Source organism: Capricornis sumatraensis, chromosome 8 (assembly GCF_032405125.1).
Source record: "Capricornis sumatraensis isolate serow.1 chromosome 8, serow.2, whole genome shotgun sequence".
Taxonomy (NCBI): Eukaryota; Metazoa; Chordata; class Mammalia; order Artiodactyla; family Bovidae; genus Capricornis; species Capricornis sumatraensis.
This window is the reverse complement of record NC_091076.1, coordinates 96,170,631-96,194,749: the sequence shown is the minus strand read 5'-3', so window position 1 is coordinate 96,194,749 and position 24,119 is coordinate 96,170,631. Positions and strand designations below refer to the sequence as shown.

The following is a 24,119-nucleotide window of genomic DNA, read 5'->3' as shown; positions in this document are numbered from 1 at the left end:
AGTGCATTTTCCTCCTTCACTGTCAGGGCTGCAGCTCCATTACCTGTAGACAAGTTGTTTCTTCTTCTAAGACATACCACGATCCTCATTCACGGTCTTCTGTATCTCTCCGTAACCTCTACCCCTTACCTCAGCAAGATTGCTTGTTCAAGTCCTAACTTACTCTTTGGCGCTCAGGTTGTTTATCCCACAGAGAAATTTTCCAGATCTCCCAGTCTAAATCTGATGTCATAGTTATTGTCTCTTATCTCACGTTTTGCATGATTAATTGTTAACATTTGTCTTCCCCATTAAGCTCTGAGTCAGCATTTTTGTTTGTTGTATTGTGTCCCCAGCACCTAGTATAATCCCTGGTAAATAAAATAATAGGTCTTAAGTATTTGTTAAATGGAGGGGAGAAGGGAGAAAGAGTTCCTGATGGATTGAAAGCTTGGCTGAGATAATATGCCAAAATACATCTTATTTCAATTTCAGAGGTAATCTGACTTAAGCAGTGAGACAGAAGGGTCAAGTGTTCAACCCCGAATCTTACCAGGATGAGTTGGCTCTGGAACATTTACTTCCTATTGCTACAGAACAGCTCTAGAAAGCTGATATAACCTAGAGTGACAGCCACAGTGTCTTACATTCTCATCTATGAGTTTTATGGCTAAAGTGTGGGATGTTTGACACTAGACAGTTTGGTTCTCCTTCCTGGTCCCCGCTCAACTTTATTTCCCTCATCTCTGTAAATTTGGGGCCACAGGGATAATGTCATTGAAGTTCTGACTGATTACAGTGTCAGTTTTAGTGAACTACTCTGGATTTTATAGAGTAGAACTGCTTTAGGTGTCTTTGAACCCAACACTCAAGACACTCAGAGTTCTGCTGCTAATTGAAAACACCTATTTCCTGATTATGTATGCCTCTTAAGAGACTTTATCTCTTGTCCTCTTTTGTACCTTTTATGATGCGGAATTAAAATCCAAAGTTTATATTTATTTAATAATTGTTCTTTTCTGATATACATACTGTACTTTACAGTTAAGATTATATCGTTTTGTGAATACCACATCCTGTGAGGCTGACGTTGCTATTATTTCTAGAGGTCAATTTACACACGTCTAGGATCATACAAAGTAAATAAAAATGAGAACTTGGCTTAAACCTATCTTCCTGCTCTTCCTTCGGTTCTTTTCACATCGCTCTTGAGCTTGGTAGTTAATACTTATATACACATTTTTTTATGCTACTCTTAGTAATGTTAAGATTTTCTGTTCTTTCCTGTATTGACCCTAAGCCTTACCCTGGATACTGTGAATCTAGCAGCTGTATGCTCTGACGTTCGATGATGATCTCAATTTCACGTAGTCTGTTTTATTGGTTTTATAAGTCATCTAAAGAACCTAGAGACTTCAGAATGTCGGTGTTTCAGAAATTTTGCACTTGTGGAAGTAGCACATAACTGTTGAATAGTTTTTGGTAGAACGTGGTACTGTGTAACTTGCTGTGGATAATCATTTTACTTTTATTTTGTTACATTTCCAGATCAGGGAAAAGTTCAATCCACCACCACTGTTCTACTGGACTTAAAGGTTTCCCATCCTGGACTAGAATGAGGTGACTTAGCTAGGTCAGGTGTTTGACATGGGTCAGTGCCGAACTTTAGTATTACTTTTAGATAAATCAGCTTTTACTGCAGTGTATCTTTGAGTAAAAAGGCAGTGCAGTATCTGCCACTGCTGTCTGTGGCAGCACTGTAGGCAGTGAAATGGGGTTTATCAGTTACAAAGAGTTGTATTAGTAATCTCTTTTACAGTCAGTTGGCAGTCTTTTCTCTGTGTGAGTAGAAATTGCTTTCCGTGTTGCTTTTCTTAGTGGTAGAGCTAAGGTAAGTTATTCTTAAGGTGTAGTAAAAAAAAAAAAAAAAGGTTTTATCATTGACACCTTTGAAGATTCAGTGGATAAACTTAGTTTTTACATTTCTTGTCTTGTCTAGTTGCTCAGTCATGTCTGACTCTTTGTAATCTTATGGACTGCAGCACACCAGGCCTCCCTGTCCATCACCATCTCCCAGAGTTTGCTCAAACTCATGTCCATTGAGTCAGTGATGCCATCCAGCCATCTTGTCCTCTGTCATCCCCTAAGAAAAGTTTAATCTCCTTACATCAGCGTCCCCATATTGATCTGTTTGTCCTCTGCTAATAAAATATCACCATTAACATTATCATTCAAGAGGATTTTAGAGAATTAAAAACAAAAATTAATCCCTTTCTTGTTTTCTCTGCTGACCAACATGTAACTTGAACTCTAAATTTTCTAGTACTTTCCACTGTTTAGCTTTCAATTGTTTACAAATACCAGAGCTTTCTTAGAGGAAATGATTTTTTTTGTTCAAGTAAATAATTATTGTTAGATCCCATAGAGCATCTTAAGTTCTCAATGTGTGACAATACTCTAACCCTGTTTAAAAAAAACAATAACTATTAAAGCTATATAGCTTCACATAGCTAAAAAATAAATCTATTTATAGGACATACACTATTATACAAATAAATACTGGTAACATAGTCGTGTGATATTACAGAAGCAGTTCTTGGTATTGTATCTTTCCATGTTTAGGGACCCCAAAAAGCAATTCATTGTGTAAAAGTTTAATGGATCTTTATCCCACACATGTAGGCAAAGGAAATTTACCAGTAAACTGTTTAATAAAATCAAGGAACAAAATATTAGTTAAAATGACTTCCCACTCAGGTGGTAGTCCAGTACATGTAGACAAAGTATTTTGGTACAAAGTGAGATAACAGTTCACAGAAAGCACCTTAGAAGGCATCCTCACATCCTGCACAGAAACAGGATTTACTAATTGTTAGCACAGAGTAAGCAACAGGAAAGAGTTAAAAGACTTCTCAGTGTTGGAATCCACATTTTTTTCCCTTCATTATTGATAATGACAACAGTAGAAACCAGTTCATCATTATATTTACATAAGTATCTCTCTGCAGTCTTAGTGACATGTTATTTTTAAAGCATGACCCTGCTTTTAAATCACTGTCTCTCGTTTTGAGCTGTAAATTATTAAGAGTAATAATTTACATTTTGAATATTAGGGATGAAATCTACTTCTGCCTCTGATAAACTGAATTTCTGTAGCATGTTGTTTTTGTTAAGGAAAAAAATACATAAACTCTGCTTGAAGCTGTTATTCTTACACTATGCTTTGTGTTCTGATTTGCCATTGGAGTGTCGTAACATCTTCACAGCTCACCTCAGGCTTGCTAACTGTACACCTCCCACCTTTGTTAACAATTCAGATTTCTGGCCATGTTGCTGGTATTTTGGACACTTAAGGTGGGGTTTTCCATTGTTCATTAATTACATGACAACTTCCTACTGAAAATTTTATCTGGTTAGAAACTGTCATATGACAAATGTATTTGTAGAATTGAAACATGTTCATAATTGGGGGTTGTGGTCCTCCCTTAACACTGCCTGTCTTTAATTAGCTTATTAGGCTTCCAAAAAAAAAAAAATCGGTAATTAGGTTTTGCACTAGTATTTAGAATAATATTTATCAGGCTGTTCATTTTGACAATAAGAAAATTGAAAGGGGCTATTCTTTAATATTTGGGAAAAAAAGTGTTTATCCACCAGAGTTTTAGGAACTGAAATGTTTTAAGGAATTTTCTTTTCCTTTTGTATTTTTAAGTTTTCACATAGTTAAAGTGTTTTCATTTCCTTCTTACTTTTTCCTTGACCTCAAACAAGAAAGAAGAGAAAAAAAAATTCTTTCGTTTAAGATGTGTCAAAATTCAGAAATAATAAATTTCCTCTTTCCTGCCAATTCAGAGTGCTTGCTGTTGGAACACTTTGGTGAGAAGGCTTCTGAGCTGAGTTCAGGATCCTTGGTCAAGACTGCCAGGATTATTTGTCCACCAGGGGTGACTAAGGAAGAAGTGCTGTAAATTAGCCAAGAAATCATCTTTCCCCGCTTTGGTTTTCAATGTTAGAGTATTACTTGGGCTAGCCACTGTCAATTGTTAAAATACATTTGTCTGACAATAAACCTGTCATTAAGTGGGTGTTTTGTGAATTTTACTAATCACTTTTTGGCTTCGAAGTGCTGCCTTTTATGGTATTTGACTCCCCTTCTACTTTGTTTTCTTGAAGACTTAGGATTTGTAAAGAAGCAGATAAAAACTGGTTTCTTACACATAAGAGTGACAGGAAGAAATAAGAATTGAGATTTTATTTAAGAATAGTATAATGTGGTTCATGTTAGGCGTGGTAGCTGAGGAGGTTACCTGGAGTATCCCAGTGGTGGTGGATGGTGGGGATTGGTACTGTGGCAGCTTCAGGAATGAACCTGTGAAACCAAGAGATTTTACAAGATAGGAAGGTTATAAACCTTGAAGAGTAGTGAAGGCTGGAAATAGGACATGAAGGTTGACTAGTTTTACTTCTTTTAGTGAAGGGGGAACATTTTTATAGTGCAAGAATGATCCAGAGGTTGCACTTGACGTCTTGAGGTTCTTTTTCTGAATTTGGGCTAGAACTAGACCTGCAGCCAACATTGAGCCAGATGATTGTACTAAAGAAGAAAGGATCTCTAGATCTTGTGCTTATTCCATCAAGATTAGGAAATTGTAAAATGCCTATTTCACTCTACCAGTGGACTGTGTTAAAGTTCACTTAGAGTCACTTAAAATGTTTTGGTAATGAGTATGTATAACCTGATTGGAGATGGGGCTAAGGGCAGTATGACTACTACTTTCTTGAAATAGAATTTTGTGGAAGATCATAAAATATTTTGGTTACAGAGTATACCAGATGCCAGGTACTTCCTCTCATATTAAAGTTGCTGTTTTCTATCAGACTTTTAGTTTTTAAAGAGAAGTTGAACCTTACATAACAGATACAGCTAAAATCTAACTTACCTTTTCCCCTTCCCAAGGCTAAGGAGGACGCTGATCCTGAATTTGCTGTTTATCAGCACTGTACATGTTTTTATGCATTTACTATTTATGTATTGGTAACAAGTCTTAAAATTGTGTTTCATTCGTCTTTTGTCTTGGTGGCGGGGGAGGGTTGGGCTGTGCGGGTCTTAGTTGGGGCACTCAGGATCTTCAGTCTTCCTTGTGGTATGAGGGAGCTTTTAGTTGCTTTTTGTCTGTTTGTTTGCTTGGGTTTTGTTTGTTTTGTTTAGTTTTCATATAGTTTTTCCATTCCACATTGTTGAGATTTAGTTGTGTTGATACATATAGTTATGATTAAATTGATAAACAATATTCCATTAAATTCCTTAATTGTGTGTAACTATAAAAGTACTTATTTTGTTTATTATTAGTTTTTATATTTTTCCATTCAGCATTGTCTTCTGAGATACAGTCAGATTGATACAGATAGCTCTAGTTAATTAGTTTCTGTTACTATAGAAAAATCCCTTAAAGGAGTAAATTAGTTTATCTGTTTCCCTATTTTAGCAAATTAAATTGTAACTAATTTTTCGTTACAATAGGTTTCATTACTATTGCAATGAACCTATTTCTTTATGCAGATGAGCAGGTTATATTGTCAGAAGTAGAATTTCACAATGGCTGAGTATACACATTTTCCCCCTAGCCAGATATTTCCAGATTACTCTTTAAAAATGGTGGTGCTGGTTTTTATTGTTGTTGGCAGTATATGAATTACTGTTTTCCACATCTACCAACACTTGGGTTTTCCAATCTGGGTTTGAAATGATGTCTTAATATATCTAATATTTTAACCAAAATCTAATAAGACATGGCATATTTTTATGTATTTATTGGCCATTGGGATTTCTCTTATGCAGATTTTAATATATTCATCTTTTGTTAGATTGTCTTCTTAAACCTCTTTGTTGGAGTTCTGTTATATATTCTGTCATTTTATTTTTAGTTTTGTATGTTGCAGATATCTTCTGCCAACCAGTTGCTTGCCTTTAACTTTATTAAATCTTTTGCAGTTTGTTGAAAGTTAGCTCAATTTTTTTTAAGAGACTTAAGAAATTCTTCCCTGCTCTGAAGTTTCAAAGATAATCTTGTTACGTTCAGCTTTCTGGATTTAGGAATTCCAAAACTAGGGAATTATATCATAAAGAAAGGAAGTAATTTTATTTTTTTCATGTATTTTTTCATGTAAAGAACTGGCATCTCAATGCCATTTTTTGAATAATTCATTCTTTCCTCACTGTTCTGACTGCCCATCTCTTACATGTAGCCAGTTCTAAGTTTAGGAGTTCTGTATTCTGTCCCACTGTCTTTTTGTCTTTCTAGACTGCCTTAATCATCATAGCTTTATCTTACATCTGCAGTGTGAATGTTCATCATACTGTCTTTAGAATTTCTCTAGTGCTGGTCCTTTTTTTTTTTCCCCCCTAATGTGAATTTTTGAATGAATGTTTGTAAGCTTCCATTAAAAACCCCAGGAGGTGGGTAATTCCTTGGTAATCCAGTGGTTAGGAGTTTTCACTCTCCCTGCCAAGGGCCCAAATTCAACCCCTGGTTGCGGAACTAAAATCTGACAAGCCATGTGGCCAGTCAAAGAAAAAAACAAAAAGCCCTATGGGGAATTTGATTGGAGCTTATTTGACTCTATAAATAGATATGAAAATTGTTATCTTAAAAAATCTATCTCACTTTTTAAGTAGGTCTCTTGGTTTTATTACATTCTATGCAAAGATATTTGGTATATAAAGTTAGCAATTGTTAGTGTTGTAAGTAGTGCTTTTTTAAAAAGTGAGCATTTTCTACGTGTTGACTTTTGGAAACACTGTTAATTTGGGTATGTTGATCTTTACTCCGCAACTTTGCTGACGCCTTGGTTAGTTTTATAATTGGTGGTGTGTTGGATTTTCTGTGTAGATCTGTAATCTTTATTCTTTATATGTCTTGAAGTAGAAAATATTTCTGTCTCCTGAGAAATTTTGAAAATTCACAAAAATTGTTTGCCGCCAGATCAGGATATTTGGAAGGCAGTTTCAGCTAGTTAATTTGGGATGTATCTATATGCGAAGAGTTTTATTCTCCACGTGGCCTGTGACGTATATACACTTAGTACTGAGTTTTTCTTGACACTCAAGTTGGTTTGTATAAAGGCATTTAGATGTTAAAACCTTCCCAGTCCCATTTAACATGAATGTTACTGCTACTCTTGGATTTCACTCAGTTTATTTCCTTTTAGGAGGCGCAGGTCAGAGTGGAGATGGGCTGCAGACCGAGCAGCTATTGTCAGCCGCTGGAACTGGCTTCAGGCTCATGTTTCTGACCTGGAATATCGGATTCGGCAGCAAACAGATATTTACAAACAGATACGTGCTAATAAGGTAAGGGATAAGTGTCTGGTCTTTTTCAGCCCAGCTAAAAACTATCATTATCCCCTTTTCCCCATCCCTAAATAACTCTTAACTATGTCAAAGAGAATGATTTAATATGATCTGATGTAGCTGTTTAATTTGTTTAAGAGCCTGGTGTTACTTAGCATAATGCAGACAACACTGTTAGAATATAATGTTAGATTAGAATATGGGTTTAGAACAAAACATTTTGTATATCTAGGCTAACAGGGAACAATTAAAAGGAGGGTCGGCACGATTTAAGGTAAGCCATTGACCATACCTGCATAATTGTTATATATATGAAAAAGTGGTGGTGACTGAGGGTTTTCGCCTTTTTTTTTTTTTTAAACTTAAATGTGTTTCTCTTTTGCTGCTTAGCTTCCATTACTTTCTTGAGGAAAAAATGGATCTTTTTTCTGAAAGATAATTCAGGCAAGATTAGACTCTGGTGATTTCATTTTTTCCTTGTCCTGCTTGTGGTGGATTGACTCTTACCATACCGCTTTTGTCTTTAACAGTGATGTTTGTAGAATTTTTCTCCTGAAAAATCAAGTTATAAAAATGTCCTCTGCTTATTTGGGGTTTGACTGGGCGATCGATGTACATGGAAAAGAAATCCATTCAGCAAATAGTTGAGTGCCTCCTGTGTACCAACACTGTTCTCCTTAGTGGCAACACAGGGACAAATAAAAATCCTCCTTTCTTGGTGCTGAATTTCTTGCAAGGTACTTTTGGTATTAGCTTGATGCAGTGAACTCCCTGACTGAACATGTGGGTCTAGATGAAGCATCTTCTGCTCCTAAAAATAAGTATCATGACACTTTTTTGTCCCGCCTTAGTGCTGGTCAGAGCCTTAAGAAAATTGCCACATACTGCAGTTGTGAACTGCATGCATTAAATTAATTAATTAGTAGGCCAAAAGTTAAAGGGTGACTAACTACCAAGATGAACAAAAGAGTGAGGATTTGAAGTAAAAGTTCTGCAGCCTCCCTAATATATTATATAAGCTTTTATTCTAAACATGATACTGGAGTGTTCTTTGAGTTTCTTTCCCAGATAGAGTTACATGTAATTCTCCAAAAGTTCATTGGAACATAATATAATTGAAGGCAAAGTCCAGAGGATTTAACCTTTTTTTAAATAATAATAATAATAAAAATAGGTTCCCCTAGGATAGGGACCATATTAAATTCCTGACTAACTTTAAAAATTAGAGCAAATGAAGAATTATGCCTTAAAATATTCACAGAGTTAGTAAATGTTATGCTTTCCTTAGCTCTTTTCACAAAGAAAATTAAGTGAGATTTGCAGAATACCAGCTGGAATGGTGATTAAAAAAATATATGTATATATATCTCGGAGATGGCTGAATATGCCTATCCTGAAGAGAAAAACATTCTTGCTCAGTTAGGGACACCTCGTCAGTGTCTGTATCAAGACTTTTATAGCCAGTAATTAAGTGAGAATTTTCATATTTGAGAACTGGAGTCTCTTAGTAATAACTGAGATTATGAGAATAGCAGTCAGTCATATTTGCTGCTGTATCTATTATATTTGTATACAACTATATGTATTGTGTGTTTATATATGATCCTCATTATAAAACTATTAGTAAACTCAAAGATGCTATTGATGGTAAGTGGCACCGTTATGTTACAGTTCAGTTGCTCAGTGTGTGCGACTCTTTGCGACCCAATGAACTGCAGCACACCAGGCTTCCCTGTCCATCAGGGTAGTGAAGGCTCCATTACCAACTCCCGGCACCTACTCAAACTCTTGTCCTTCGGGTTGGTGATGCCATCCAACCATCTCATCCTCTGTCATCTCCTTCTCCTCCGGCCCTCAATTTTTCCCAGCTTCAGGGTCTTTTCAAATGAGTCAGTTCTTCGCATCAGGTGGCCAAAGCATTGGAGTTTCAACTTCAGCATCAGTCCTTCCAATGAACATTCAGGACTGATTCCCTTTAGGATGGACTGGTTGGATCTCCTTGCAGTCCAAGGGACTCTCAAGAGTCTTCTCCAACACCACAGTTCAAAAGCATCAATTCTTCAGCGCTCAGCTTTCTTTATAGTCCAACTCTCACATCCATACATGACTACTGGAAAAACCATAGCCTTGACTAGATGGACCTTTGTTGCCGTAATAAGTATCTTTACCAGAGTCACAGCATGGATACTTCTGTTTTTTATGCATACTTCAGAGAAGTACTTTGGCAGTGTGCCTCAGTTTACAGTCTTCCTACCTGTGTGGGAAGGAGTCTCACTTTTGGTTCCTGCTTTATTCTTTAGCTCATAACTCAGTAGTAATGACAGCAGTTTTGTGAAATTATCAAAAGTCGTCTTCTTGTTGTTCAGTTGCTAAGTCGTGTCCGACTCTTTGCATTCCCATGGACTGCAGCATGCTTGGCTTCCCTGGCCTTCTCTATTTCCCAGAGCTCAAATCTGTGTCCATTGAGTCAGTGGTGCTATCCAACCATCTCATCATCTGTTGCTCCCTTCTCCTTTTGCCCCCAATCTATTTCAAAAGTCTTAGCTATCTCTGAATATCTGGAAAGTGATTAATTGGAAGTTTTGTGTATATATTGATTATCCATGGTTTTTTTTTTTTTATCATTCAGGGTATAATGTTACTACACCAGGCCTGGACTTGGTATACCATTTTTGATTCTAGTTCTGACTTAGTTGTCCTAACCTTGGGAAGAAAAGTCACTAAACACATACTAGCCTTAGTTTCATGGTTTATAACAAGACATTCTAGATTATAGTGCATTTTTTTTTGTCTACAGAAAAGATGTATGGCTACTAGTCTTAAAAATGCTGACAGGAAGAATAAAAGTAGAACAATAATTGAAATAATATATCAGGAAAATTTACAGCTTTATTAAATATTTATATGATGTCTTTTGGAAACAAATGTGTTCATTTCCTGGGGCTGCCATACAAGGTTGCACAAATTGGATGGTAAACTTAAAACAACAGACATTTATTTTCTCAGAGTTCTGGAGGCTAGAATTAAATCAAGATGTAGGCAGGACTCTGCTCTTTTTGAAGATCTGAGAGAAAAAATTTCCTTGGCTTTTCACAGGCTTCTGGTGGTTGCTGGCAGTCTTTGGTGTTCCTCTTGTTTATAGCTGCATCACTCCAATTTCTTCCTCCATCTTCTCTCTTAGTGTGTCTGTGTCTCCACATTTCCCTCTTAGAAGGAAACCAATCAAGTTGGGATTTAGGGCCCATACTAAATGGTTCTTTGTTCCTCTTTATCTTCATTTTAGCCTGATGATGTTTGCAAAGAGCCTGTTTCCAAATCAGGTCACATTCATAGGTTCTAGGTGACAGATTTTAGGGGGCAAGCACTAGAATTTTCCCCAAAGATAATTAACTTGCGTCTGATCTTCATGTATCACTATAGTGACAGAAGTTTCAACATTTACTATGTGCTGAACATTGTACTAAACATTTTGCTGTTATTCACAAATTTAAAGATAAAGGGTCAAAGAGATCAAGTGGTTTGTTCATAGTCATACAACTAAATGAGTGCAGAGCTGAGATTTGAGATTCTGACTCTGTCGTTCAAATTAGCACTTGCCTTAAATGCTTGACTATTTTATAAGTTACTGGAATGGGAGATTTTTTTAAACTCCTGTGTTCTAGTAAAGAGATTGGTGTTCTCCTTCCCCATTCTCCAAAGTTAGCCAGAGTTGTACAGGCATTTTCACAAAATCTAGGTTTGGTGGTCAGCTGTACAGTTATAGTTTGTCTTTGGATGGGGAACTGGTGGGTAAGATTTTCTTTTTTGGATTTACTCTTTAGCATGTTAATTTCCTTAAAGTGACCTATTCCAGAAAAGAAAGTATTTGAGAACTACTGGATGAGTGTCAGTTTTCTCTTCCATCAAAAGTTAGGTATTGCCTTCCAGGCTGGTAATTATTAGTCTCTGTGAGAATAGTGATTCCTGCTGCTCTTTGGAGAGTGGGTACAGTTACTAGGAGCTCCTCTGTACTCTTCTTCATACTATTATGTCTTAACTTGCACATTCAATCAGCTTTTATTTTTTTAAAAAGATACTCCCATATATTAGAATGAGAAAGGAAAATAGCATCTGTACCATGAGTGCATACTATATAGAAGTACATTCATGTGTGTTACTTAACGCAGAAAGCAACAGCTTACAGGCTTGTAAGAAACAGCTAAATTTGAACTCAGGGCTCTAAATGTATCTGACCCCAAAACATTTCCTGTCTGATGCGTTCTGCTGTTGTATCCTTTTCATCGTGTCTCTTAAGCATATTTATTGAAGAAGGTGAACGCACAAGGGAACAAGAGGATTCTATTGGTAAGGGAGACTTCTTTCTCTTAACACACAGTCTTCAACATTCACATCTAATACAAAATGTTATCTTTTTTTAACTTCTTTTGACTGATCTGTCAGATTCCACAGCCTTGCTAAGGATGAAAGTGTTAATTGGGAATGAGAGGTGGAAGAACTATGAAACTTATGATAGATAAGCTGCTGAATGGGAATAACCTGGAATACTTCTCTTCAGAATTGATGTCAAATAGTTGCAGTTTCATCTTAATGGAGTTCTAAGACCTTGTGGTTAGCCGTGTCTTGCCTACATAGCCCAGGATGATCTTTACATAGCCCAAGACAATCTTGTGGAGCTGGTCTCCAGTGTACCCACTGATCTAAGGTGGGCAGGAAAGTAAGTATGTGAAATTGCATCTTAATTTTGTTTACAGATGAAGAGGTGTTTTGGTTTTGTGAGGGTTTTTTTTTTCCTAAACAAATTAGTATGTTCTTTTCTTTCCTTTTTGCTTGCTTGCCTTTGCCCTGTTTTGTAATCAGGCTTAGCACAGTTTCTGCTACCATTTCTTTCTTTTTCAATTTTACTTCCTCCCCCCCCCCCGCCCCCGCCATTTTTAAATGTAGGATAGACTTGTATTTCCACAGAGGAATAATTTGCAAGGATCTGTTAGGACTCCGTACTACCATGAGCCTTCCCAATTTCTTTTGTCCTTTGTAGGAGTTTTGTAGGTCTAAATGATCCAGGCATGGTCCTGATTCTGACTTAGGGAGTGGTGGTAAAGGGTGGGGAGATTCTCCTGGACTTTTCACCTTGGCCTTAGAGTGCAATAGTCTCGAGGTTATTGCCACTCATGGCTGATGGCCCAGCCATGTAATGTTTACCCAGTGTAAACCCTGAATGCTAGGGAATCCCAGCTTCAGGTTGTCATGAGAGGTGTGGAGTGGAACTTCATGGGTTTTTCTTGGCTCACAGTGACCTTTCCTTTCATGGTTATTAACTGTATCAAGTCTATTTTAGGAAAACTTAGATAATCATGTAGACCTTGTTTCAGTCAGTCTCTCTCTTGGACTCTACCATTTTTCAACTCTCATGTCATCTTCTATAAGCTGTTAGAGCACTGTCATTGTAATACTTTGCCTACCTGTCTGAGGTAGGTGAAGGTAAACTCCTTATGAGTGGTATGCATTTTATTTATTTTCTTATTCTTAGGGTTTCACACCACCCAACACATTGTAGACATTCAGTAAATGTCTGAATGAAATTTATTTCATTTCATTTATTTCACGGAGTGAAAAGATTTTAGCTATTTGTATACCTTTTATTTACCCATCTTCCTTTCAGTTGCTTTTATCTTTTTTGGTTTGAGGTACAGTGTAAAGATTTAATCGTTGGCTTTGTTTGCTGTAATGAACATAACGTAGATTTGATGGTCGGACAAAGAATGGATATATGAATGGTATCTACATCAGCATAGCACTTGAGTACATATTTACAGAAATAGATTTGATTTAAACTAATGTGCATTGAAAACACTTCTCAACAGATAGGAGCTCTACTGTTGTGGCAGAGGCTGGAAACCTTGAATGAGTCTCTGACTCCCTTCCATCCCATCCCAGGAATCATACTTGCATAACTGATTGATTCTGTCTTCAAATATATGTATCCGAAATCCAATCACTTTGGTCTAAGCAGTTGTTCTTTCTGCTTCTCTGTTTCCTATCCACTCATCTTTGTGTCAGCACAGCAGCAAATTGATCCTTTTAAACTGTAAGTCAGATCATTTCCCACTTCTGCTTGAAACTCCAGTGATTTACCATCAGAATGTAAAAGCTGAGATACTCTGAAGGCCCTGCACCACCCCACCCCCTCTTACTCTTCTAACTTAAGCTAAACTCATAAACTCCACTCTTTCATTTTACTTCAGGCATACAAAATTCCTTACAGTCCTTAAACTTCACTATTCTTTAGTTTTTTAGCATTTTAACACTTTCTAATAGGCTATGTGAATCGGCTTCCCTGGTGGCTATTTGTATTGGTAAGGAATCTCCCTGCAAGTGCAGGAGATGCATGTTTGATCCCTAGATGGGGAAGAATGCCTGGAGAAGGAAATCACAACCTGCTCCAGTATTCTTGTCTGAGAAATCCCGTGTGCAGGCTATATACAGTCCCTGGGGTCACAAGAGTCAGGACTTAGCGACTAAACACCACCAGTAGGCTATGTAAATTTTACTTACTCATATATTGTTGATTGTCTTTGTCCCAGTATTAGAATTCTAAGCTCTTTGAGAGATAAGTTTGGGCAGGGGTGGGCATGGGGAGAAGGATATGTCTGCCTTCCTGTACCCCCAGCACCTAAAGAATGTTGATGAACGGAGAAATGATGGCTTGGTTTGAATGAATGAAAGAACAAAGAGTAACTGATTCTAACTTTGTTGTTCAGCCACTCAGTCATGTCTGACTCTTTGGGACCTCATGGACTGCAGCACTCCAGGCTTCCCTGTCCTTCACCATCTCTCAGAGCTTATTCAGACTCAGGTCCATTGAGTCAGTGATGCCATCCAACCATCTTATCCTCTTGTCATCCCTTTCTCTTCCTGTCTTCAGTCTTTCCCAATATCAGGGTCGTTTCTAATGAGTTGACTCTTCATATCAGGTGGCCAAAGTATTGAAACTTCATCATCAGTCCTTCCAATGAATATTCAAGACTGATTTTCCTTTAGGCTTGGCTGGTTTGATCTCCTCACAGTCCAAGGACTCTCAAGAGTCTTCTCCAACACCACAAATGAAAAACATCAATTCCTTAGCGTTCAGCCTTCTTTATGATCCAGTTCTCACACCCGTACATGACTACTGGAAAAACCATAGCTTTGACTAGACAGACCTTTGTTGGCAAAGTAATGTCTCTGCTGGATCTAACTAATCCAGCTTGTACCCCTAGTTCTGCCTTGCCTTGGCCTATTGACATGACCTTCAACCTGCATCCTCCCTGGGTCTCTGAAATTTGATGGAGAATAAATGGTCCCTTCTAGGATTTTTAAAGCTTTCACAGGAGGATGTCTTTGTAGTCTCTCAGATGCTTTTTGGAAATGATTGGGTAGTTTAAGGGAAAAGAATTTCCCTTTGAAAAATATTGTCTGTTTTATCTTGACTTACCTTCTCACCTAAGAAAAATTTATGATGTAACTTTATATCTAATAGATTCATTTAGGCTCCTAGCTTTAGTTAATAATTTAATATTTTCTCACTAAATGGGGGAGAGTTTTTAACTTAAAACTCAAAAAAAATTATTGTGCATTTTCTTTCTTGGTGTATAACTCTGCTAGGGAATATGGGAGATACGAAAATATTTGTATGTTATCTAAGTCTTCGAAGATCTTATCAATTAGTTAACATTTAAACAGCGAATTGAGGCAACAATAAATGAAATAGATAATTTGGCCTAAGGTTCTGCTCCGGAAATGAGATTTAAATATACAGGATGTAAAGATAAAATCATGAAGCTTTAAAAAGTCTGGCAGTGTGGATAAAGAAAATAAGGGGTTTGGTTAACCAGAGACATTTTCTTGGAAGGAGGTGAGACTTGGCTTTGACAGGCTCTTTGAAAGGATACATGGCATTTTGGATAGATAGATGCAAGAAAAAGGCAGAAATCAGCATGAACAAAGACATAAGAACAGGCAGTGATGGGTATTACTACTTTGTAATAACCCCCGCCTCTCAACACCAACAACTTCGTATATATTCAGACATTTTCTAGGAGACAGTGTGGTTAGTGTCCAACTGTGAAGGTAGCTGGAGCTAGCTAAATAAGGTAGGGACAGATTATGGAGGACTTTAAATACCAAGATGAGTTTGGGCTAGCTTTATATAGGAAATGGGGAGGTGGTTTGGGCTTTTAAGCAGCAAAGATGTTGAATGCTGTATTTTGAGAAGGGAATGTTGTGCAAAATAAAAATAGCTGCTTTTTTTTTTGTTTTACAAACAGCTTTTACTTTGAAATGGTAAAGTTTGTGAAGTCTATTTTATGCTTGTGATTAAAACAAGAAAATATTTTGCAGGAGAAGTCTTTAACCAGAGAAACCCCATTCTGAAGGCTAGGGCCAATATTTCTTGCTTTTTTAAGTCATTATAACTAGGCTTAAACACATCTTTATTACTCAAAATAGGAACCATTACAATCAACACATTTTTGCCAGTGAGAAATAAGTTTATTGCTGTATCGTAAAAACCCGTGTTTCGGGATTCAGTGAACTCTTAGAAAGCATTTTCTGCCTCCTGCTGGTTGTGGAAACATTTTCCCTGCAAAACGTTGTTGAGATGCTTGAAGAAGTGGTACTTGGTTGGCAAGAGGTGACGTGGTGAATATGGCAGATGAGGCAAAACTTTTGTAGCCCATTTCGTTCAACTTCTGAAGCGTTGGTTGTGCCATGTGCAACTGGGCCCATTCTGTTGACCAGTGCTAGGTTCAGGCATGGCAGTTTTCATTGCATTTCTTCGATTTGCTGAGCACACTTCTCAGGTGTAATGGTGTCACTGGGATTCAGAAAGTGTAGTGGATCAGTTGGGCAGCAGACCACCAAACAGTGACCATGACCTTTTTTTGGTGCAAGTTTGGCTTTGGGAAGTGCTTTGGAGCTGCTTCTTGGTCCAGCCACTGAACGGGTCGTCACCGGTTGTCATATAAAACCCACTTTTTATCACACATCACAAATCAAGAAATGTTTTTTTGTTGCGTAGAATAAGAGAAGATGACATTTCAAAAATGATGTTTTTTTAAATTTTCAGTTAGCTCATGAGGCACTCACGAGACTTTTCACCTTTCCAGTTTCCTTCAAATGCTGAATGGTCGATGTTGAGTTCTTTGCCAACTTCTCGCATAGTCCTAAGAGGATCAGGTTCGATGATCCTCTCAGTTGGTCGTTGTCACCTTCCAATGACCGACCACTATGCTTCTCATCTTCAAAGCTTTCCTTTGCAAAACTTCTTGAACTATCACTGCACTGTACTTTAATTAGTAGTTCCTGGGCCAAATGCGTTGCTGATGTTGCAAGTTGTCTTTGTTGCTTTACAACCCATTTTGAACTTGAATGAGTTGAATTTGCTTTTTACCTAAAATCATTTCTGTAGCCTAAAATAAATATAAAATAAACAGCAAGTGATAAGTCATTAGCAAGAAAGCATAAAGTGAGAAATGCACATTAAAATGATGTATAATGTAACCACATGTATTTTAAGAATGTTTTCCAGTATCAAATGGCAAAGTTCAACAATGCAAAAAACAGCAATTACTTTTGCACCAACCAAATAACTTCTGCCTTTAAAACCAAGCTGGGCCCATGCCAGCTATGGAGAGGATTTATGGAATCATTTAAAATTTATTTTTATATTTATTATTATCTGGGATGAATGTAAAATCTGAACTTGAAATTGTGGAGTAATAACCTAATCTAGAGTGATACTTATGCTTGTGAGAAATGTGTGTTTGGAACAACTTTTTAAGTTTTTGGTTTCTAATACACTTACTGTAGAGACTGTTACACCTTTGTTTCACCCAGTGGGTGTGGTTGCTCAAATATTGTTGGTTTAGCTCATCATTGTAGTACTTCTAGTTCTGTCATCCTTTAGCCACATTTGTGATCAAGTTAACCAGAAAAACTGCATTGCTGCTGTTAATATGGTATAGTCTAGTTGGTGATATAGAATAAGATACCATATTCTCAAAAAGACTCCAGATCTGGAAAGATGCTACAAGCCATGCCGGTTCGAACATTCATTTGGAAGAAAGGGGAAGCTTGGGTTTGAGTCTTAGGCCTTACTCATGGCTACTGCTAGGCTTTTGTTGAAGTCACTCTTGGGAGAACAGAGCTGTGCTGGTGGTCTGTTTTGTTTCAGAACCACAGGATAAAGGAAGGGCCTCTGATAAATGAATCCCCTGTCCCTAACTCTTGATATTAACTCCAGTTAAATTTGTAACTTACACCACTTAAGCTGTTTTTCTCTCTGCCCTGCAGGGGTTGATAGTTCTTGGAGAGGCACCTCCCCCAGAGCACACAACAACAGACTTACTTCTTCCACTTAGTTCTGAGGTGAAGACAGATCATGGGAATGATAAATTGGTAAGTATAAAAGACAGAAAGGGGGAAATGAGTGAGAATTTGGGGTATAGCTTCAGCACAGTTTATTCTCTGTAATAAGGATCTTTACAGTGGCTGAAGGAGGGTGACTGTATCACCTTTTATAACTTAAACTCTGAATTCCTGAAAGGGCAGCACAGGGTCCCTCATGCAGTTGTGTAGCCGACTTTAAAATTTTAAAAGCAGCTTCGAACTCTCAAGACAGCGCAGCCAGAGCAGGTACGACATTATGCAACATTACTGGAAATTAGGAGACCGTGCGGCTCTGATGCCTTTGACAACTAAGGTAACTGGAAATGTAACTTACAAACATGTTGAAAATGCTGTCTGAATTACCCCTTTAATTCTGTAGTGAGGATGAAGCCATTGTTTTTTCATAATCTTTTGTATCTTTAGAGCCTAGGTCAAACCTCCATCTTAATGATTCCTTCTCTTTTTCTATTTCTCCCAACACCAAAATTAATTTTTCCTTCTGAATTCCAAGACCACTTCTTATTTCTTTCATTTTTAAAGTTTTCCCCATGTCTTGTTTTTTATTTAATCTAAGGAAAACAAATAGGTATATATATGAATAAAATTGAGTTTAGACTTAACAGAAAAGTTGCAGAAGCAGTGCAGGGTCCCTGCATACTGTTTCTTCACTCAGCTTCTCCTAGTGTTAACAGCTTGCATAGCCATTGTTCAGTGTCAAAACCAGGAATTAACATTCATACAGACTACAGACTTTATTCCCCTTTCACTCATTTTCTCACTTAGTGCATGTGCGCACCGCCCCCACCCCCAATTGGTCCAAAACCCCCTATTCCGTATAGTTGTTATATCTCAGCCAGTGTGTGAGAACACCTCAGTTTTTGTCTTTCATGACCTTGACACAACCGTGCTGGTAGGTTATTTTGTGTAATGTTGCTTAGATTGGAGTCACCAGATATTTTCCCATTAAAGGTTATGCCTTTTTTTTTTCCCTGCAGTAATATCATAGAAGTGATACTGTCCCTTTCTTGCTATACCATATTAGGGGTACATGATGGTGGTTGGTAGCTTTTTCACTTGGTTAAGGCGATAACATGCCAGTAAATTAGTATTTTTTCCTTTATAATTAACGACTATGTCATGGAGGGACGCTGTGCGTTTTTCTGTTGCTTATTTTAATCCACAGTTTTATCATCCACTGGTAGATTTTACCTGCAAAATTACTGCAGTGGTCATTACTGTGGTATTGACTAAATGGTGATTTTCTGTTTTCCACATTGGTTCATTGGAATTCTGCTAGGAAGAGCTGTCTTTCCTCCCTCATTTGTTTATTTAGTTGGTTACTCAGTTGTTTATTTCAGAAATGTTTTTATGGTTGTTAATTTTATTTTATGGATTATTAACTACTACTGTTGTTCATTATTCACTTCCAAGTGTCTCAGCTTTTGGCATTGGGACCTCTTTTCAGATTGCTGGCCATGTCCTTTCAATGTGCCCTCCTTGTATTTTAAGTATTCACTTTATCCATCCAAAAATATCCTGGACTCATCTTGTATTGTACTTATTCCAGCCCTGGTTCTTTTTTATTGGAGACCAGATGTTTGAGACTACAGTCTGGATACTTGTATGCTCACTGCTACTTGGTGTCTTTGCTTCTATCTGAGACTTCTCAGTATAGCTAGGAAATACATTAAACACGCATATATATTTTGTTATCTACCCATCTGTATATGCACTCAAAACCATGAGTTTATACTAATACCAATCTAACACCAATTCCTTCCTCCTTTCTTACCATACCAATCTAACACCAGTCTCTTTGTCCTTCCTTAGTGATACTTATTTGTTCAGTCCTAGTACCATAAAAGTCCCATGGATGGAGGAGCCTGGTGGGCTGCAGTCCATGGGGTCGCGAAGAGTCGGACACGACTGAGCGACTTAACTTTCACTTTTCACTTTCATGCATTGGAGAGGGCAATGGCAACCCACTCCAGTGTTCTTACCTGGAGAATCCCAGGGACGGGGGAGCCTGGTGGGCTGCCATCTATGGGGTCGCACAGAGTTGGACACGACTGAAGCGACTTAGCAGCAGCAGCAGTACCATATAAAGTAGTTTCAGAATTGCCATCTTATACTCCTGTGAGAAATATCTTTACTAACTAGAGTACAATATTGTATACAGTACATTAGCTCAGTGATACACAGTCAAAATAACTATTTCCAGAAGTTATACTTTCGTTAGTTCTTTCCCTCTTCACACCCTTCAGTATGAGGATGCAATTATTTTGAAATACAGCTAGGTTCCTTTGTTACTGTAGTGTTTGATTTCTTGTTGCCCACACACAGGAGGTGGTCTCTGTTAGTTCTTGCGTGTGTGAAACATACTGCAGTGCGAGCATTAAAGCTTGCAAAAGCTGCAGCCCTGTTCCTGTTTCCACCTGTTCCCATTGTGTTCCAGCCTCCTTCCAGTGTCATTCGTTTTTGCACTATCCTTCCTTCCTATATTTCTGCTGCACAGATGAGCAAATACATGTGTATTTCCTTATATCTCCTTTCTTACAGGAAAGCTAATTACTGGGTATATATATTTTAAAAGACTAGGTTTGAGTTTTTTATTTGTTTTACCAAAAGGGTTGCTTCTGTGGCTTTTGACAATGCAGTCATTGTTTGTTTGCTTCTGTTTGCAAAATAAGTCTCATTCTTTTATCCTTTCCTTACTGTAGAATTGATGGGGTTACCAAGTGAACCTTTCCTAGAAGTAAAGCATGCAAAAATATAAACTGTTGCTTTTTCTTTTTAAACATGCAAGGTGTAATCTTCCTACCATTGGTAACACAGGAACAAGGTTCTTTTCCTTGAAGTTTTGTAGTCAACCAGGGACAATGAAGGGTGCGTTGGCTCTGTGAGGATTTTGAGAGGCATGGGGTTTCCCACGTGGCTCAGTGGTAAAGAGTCTGCCTGCCAGTGCAGAAGACTCAGGCTTGGTCCCTGGGTTGGGAAGATCCCCTGGATGAGAAAATGGCAACTCACTCCTGTATTCCTGCCTGAAAAAACCCATGGACAGAGAAGCCTGATGGGTACAGACCATGGAGTTGTTGCTCACCAGGCTCCTCTGTCCATGGGGTTCTCCAGGCAAGAATACTGCAGTGGGTTGCAATGCCCTTCCAGATTGAAGGTCTGCTGACCCAGGTCAAAGCTTGTATCTCTTATGTTTCCTTCATTGGCAGGTGGATTCTTTACCACTAGTGCATATTGGGCTGTGGATAAATAAGTAATTGCAAAAACAGTGTTATAAATTCTTACTGTTCAGTAGAAAGATTTTCAACAGTGTTGGTAAATATAAATATTAGATTAATAGTCTTTGGAGTTGTATTATGCTATTTTGATTTTTAAAAATGGATAGTTCAAGGTTGTTTTAATGTAATTATAGTTTATATTTTAACCTCATAATAGAGACAGGAAAGTGAGGCACATAGTCACATTTTACATATACAGAAGTTGAAGCCTCGGTAAGTAGCTTGGTGAAAAGTTCCATTTTCACTTTAGCACAATTTTTGACCATGGTGCTAGTTTGTGAAAATGACTGGTATATTCTTTGTGGACCAACAATATTTTGTTTATTTTAAGCAAAACTATGCTGGGTATCATTTGAGATGGAGAGCATTTTAACCTGAGAATGAAAGTTGAATTCTCTATATCCAAGTAGCCTTTTCTTTCCATTTTGATAACGTTTGTCAGAAAGCAATAACGAACCAGAACAGAACTGTTAATTTTTCTAGACAAAGAAAAATGGTATTTCAAGCAAATGATGGTATGGCATTAGTTAAATGACTAAAGAAAAGATACATACACATATGTCTTGCATTACACATCTAGAGATTTAGTGTGTGTTTTTAAGTTGTGTGCCTTTTGATTTTTTTACCCTTTTACTTTCTCTGCTTTTTAGTAAAAGAAATTTAGTGGACATGAGTTCTCAGACCCCAGAAAAACCTACCCCCAATAAACCTTAATTTAATCTAGTTTTTCTTTGAGGGCTTCTTGTCACACTTAATTGTTCTGGCCAAGAGGTTAGAGCAATGAATCAAACAGATGCCTGTTTTTATAGGAATAACAAAATGGAATCTCACTGCTGTGTTAATCATTTCATGCCGTACATCTGACCCTTTCAATCGGGGAAAAATCACTTCAGTAACCCTCCTTGCTACCTTTAACTCTAAGATAGCCCCAAAAGGTAATCTCCTGGGGCTCTCCTTTAGAAAAAGGGGTTTTACAGAAGTGCTCTGTATAGCATTCAGGTTTTCTGCTCTCCTGGCATCAGATGCATGTACCATCAGAATGTATCTGAACATCACATGAAGCTTGAAAGAAGCTCTGTAACAACTCCTGTTTACACTTTCCCATTGGATGACAAGTATCTGATTCATGCTTTAGTGTCCTGAAAATACTAATGATGTAAACCACTGCAATAGTAACAGTCAAGCTTATGTTAGTGTGTGGATTTAATATTTGTGACGTGTTTGTTAATAATTCTCTACCCTGTCTTTGAAGCCTTTTGGTCTGCAAGATAAGGGGTGTTTACTTTTTCTTAAGGCAATGTGAATGCATTTAAGAAGCACTAAGTAAAATTACATGTGACTGTGAGTTGTATTTTTCTAGATGAAACATTATTAGAGGATTGGGGTTAATATTTTAAGCTCTTTGAATTTGAGAATGGATGATGAACCTAGTTGCCCCAGTGCCCTGCTTTGGGACTTGAGGGTGATTACATGTAGAATATCCCAGGGTTTCTAAGCAGATCCCTTCTAAATATTCAGCGCTTACTTACATGGTTGACCCTGAAATCCAAGCACATTTCTTCTCTGACTTTCTTGCTCTTAATTGCTGTGTGCTTCTGTATCATTGACTAACATTTCTGTGCTAAATAATGTTTTGCCTGTTGACTTCTGTTTTAATTTGAGGACTGAATTACCCCCAGGAAAATTCAGGTTTGTCTAAGAAAAACAATAAAATGCACATTGAAGATTAATGCCCTTTAAATTTACTATATATCTGTAGTCATGAAAAACAATAGGTTAATTAGCTACGAAAGGTAAACTTGTTTGGAAATGAGATTTTGTTAAAGAATGGCAACATTTTGTCTTGACAGGTGTCTTGGTTGGTGGTTAGTTCTCCATAATCTCTAGAAAGTAAATCTTAATCAAATGGAGGGTCAACATATTACTTAAACGTGGGACTTTGTGAAAACATGTAGATATATAAACCAGATCTCTGTTGTAATTTAATGCTAAAAGCTATTGTTTTAAGTGAATATAAAGTTGACAGATTCTTCAGATCAGTACCAGAAAGTTCATAGTCATAGCATTTTCACATTGGCAGGCAACTTTTTCATCTAAAGCAGAACTTTTGAAATCTAGGAAAGCTGTAACATGGCTGGAGTTACCATCTGCTAGTTAACACCAGTCTGAATTTTTAAATCGTTTGTTCTTTGTCGTACCATAATGTTAATATTTGTTTGGGCCTTTTGAGGTGTTCCCTGAATAGTAAATCCTCACTAGCATTCAGGAGGATATTTGGGTTTATCTCTGTCTCTCTCTTTTTTTAAACAAATATTATCTAAATATAAAGAAAACTTCAGTATTCGTCTTATTCTGCCTCTGCAACACTATTTTTACCTTGTCATTTTCTGTGTATGTACATTTTTAGTCACCACAATTGTATTAAAAATATTTTGGATTTAACCCTTATGATATTTTCAATATTCTTATTTTGTATACCACATTTTATAACTATGCCTCAGGTGTTGATTATTTAGGTTATTGATCCATATCATTGCAGTGACTGCCTTTATGTATAAAATTTTGGGGGACATTTTGTTATTTCTTTAAGATAGACTTTAAGAGGGAGTAAAATACTGTGTCAGAAGATACAGACATCTTTGCAACTTGCTGTTGTTCAGTCGCTAAGTCATGTCTGACTCTTTGTGACCTCATGGACTGCAGCAGGCCAGGTCTCCCTGTCCTTCACTATCTCCCGTTGTTTGCTCAGACTCATGTCCATTGAGTTGGTGATGCCATTCAACCATCTTATCCTCTGTCACCTCCTTTTCCTCCTGTTCTCCATCTTGCCCAACATCTGGGTCTTTTCCAGTGAATCAGCTCTTCACATCAGGTGGCCAAAGTACAACTCTTACACATACTTTCCAAGAGGAAATCAGTGTGACTTTTAAAGCAATGAGTACGTGAGCCAAATGTACCATGATTTTGGTGTCATTGACTAATATAATTAATTGTTCAAGGTACAACAGTAAATGTATAGGGAATCAACAAGGAAGACAGAACACTTTCCCAGTGTTTACTCATTGTGATTT

General features: G+C 37.4%; 1 protein-coding gene across 3 annotated transcripts in view; it reads left to right on the top strand.

The window, feature by feature from the left end:
* KANSL1 (KAT8 regulatory NSL complex subunit 1) overlaps nucleotides 1-24,119 on the top strand; it is a 140,264-nt gene that overhangs the window by 79,548 nt on the left and 36,597 nt on the right. For all 3 annotated transcript variants that reach the window (XM_068976047.1, XM_068976046.1, XM_068976048.1), the window contains 2 exons: nucleotides 7,189-7,330; nucleotides 17,660-17,764. In XM_068976047.1, coding sequence (XP_068832148.1) covers nucleotides 7,189-7,330; nucleotides 17,660-17,764 — 247 coding nt within the window. The remainder of the gene's footprint in view (nucleotides 1-7,188; nucleotides 7,331-17,659; nucleotides 17,765-24,119) is intronic.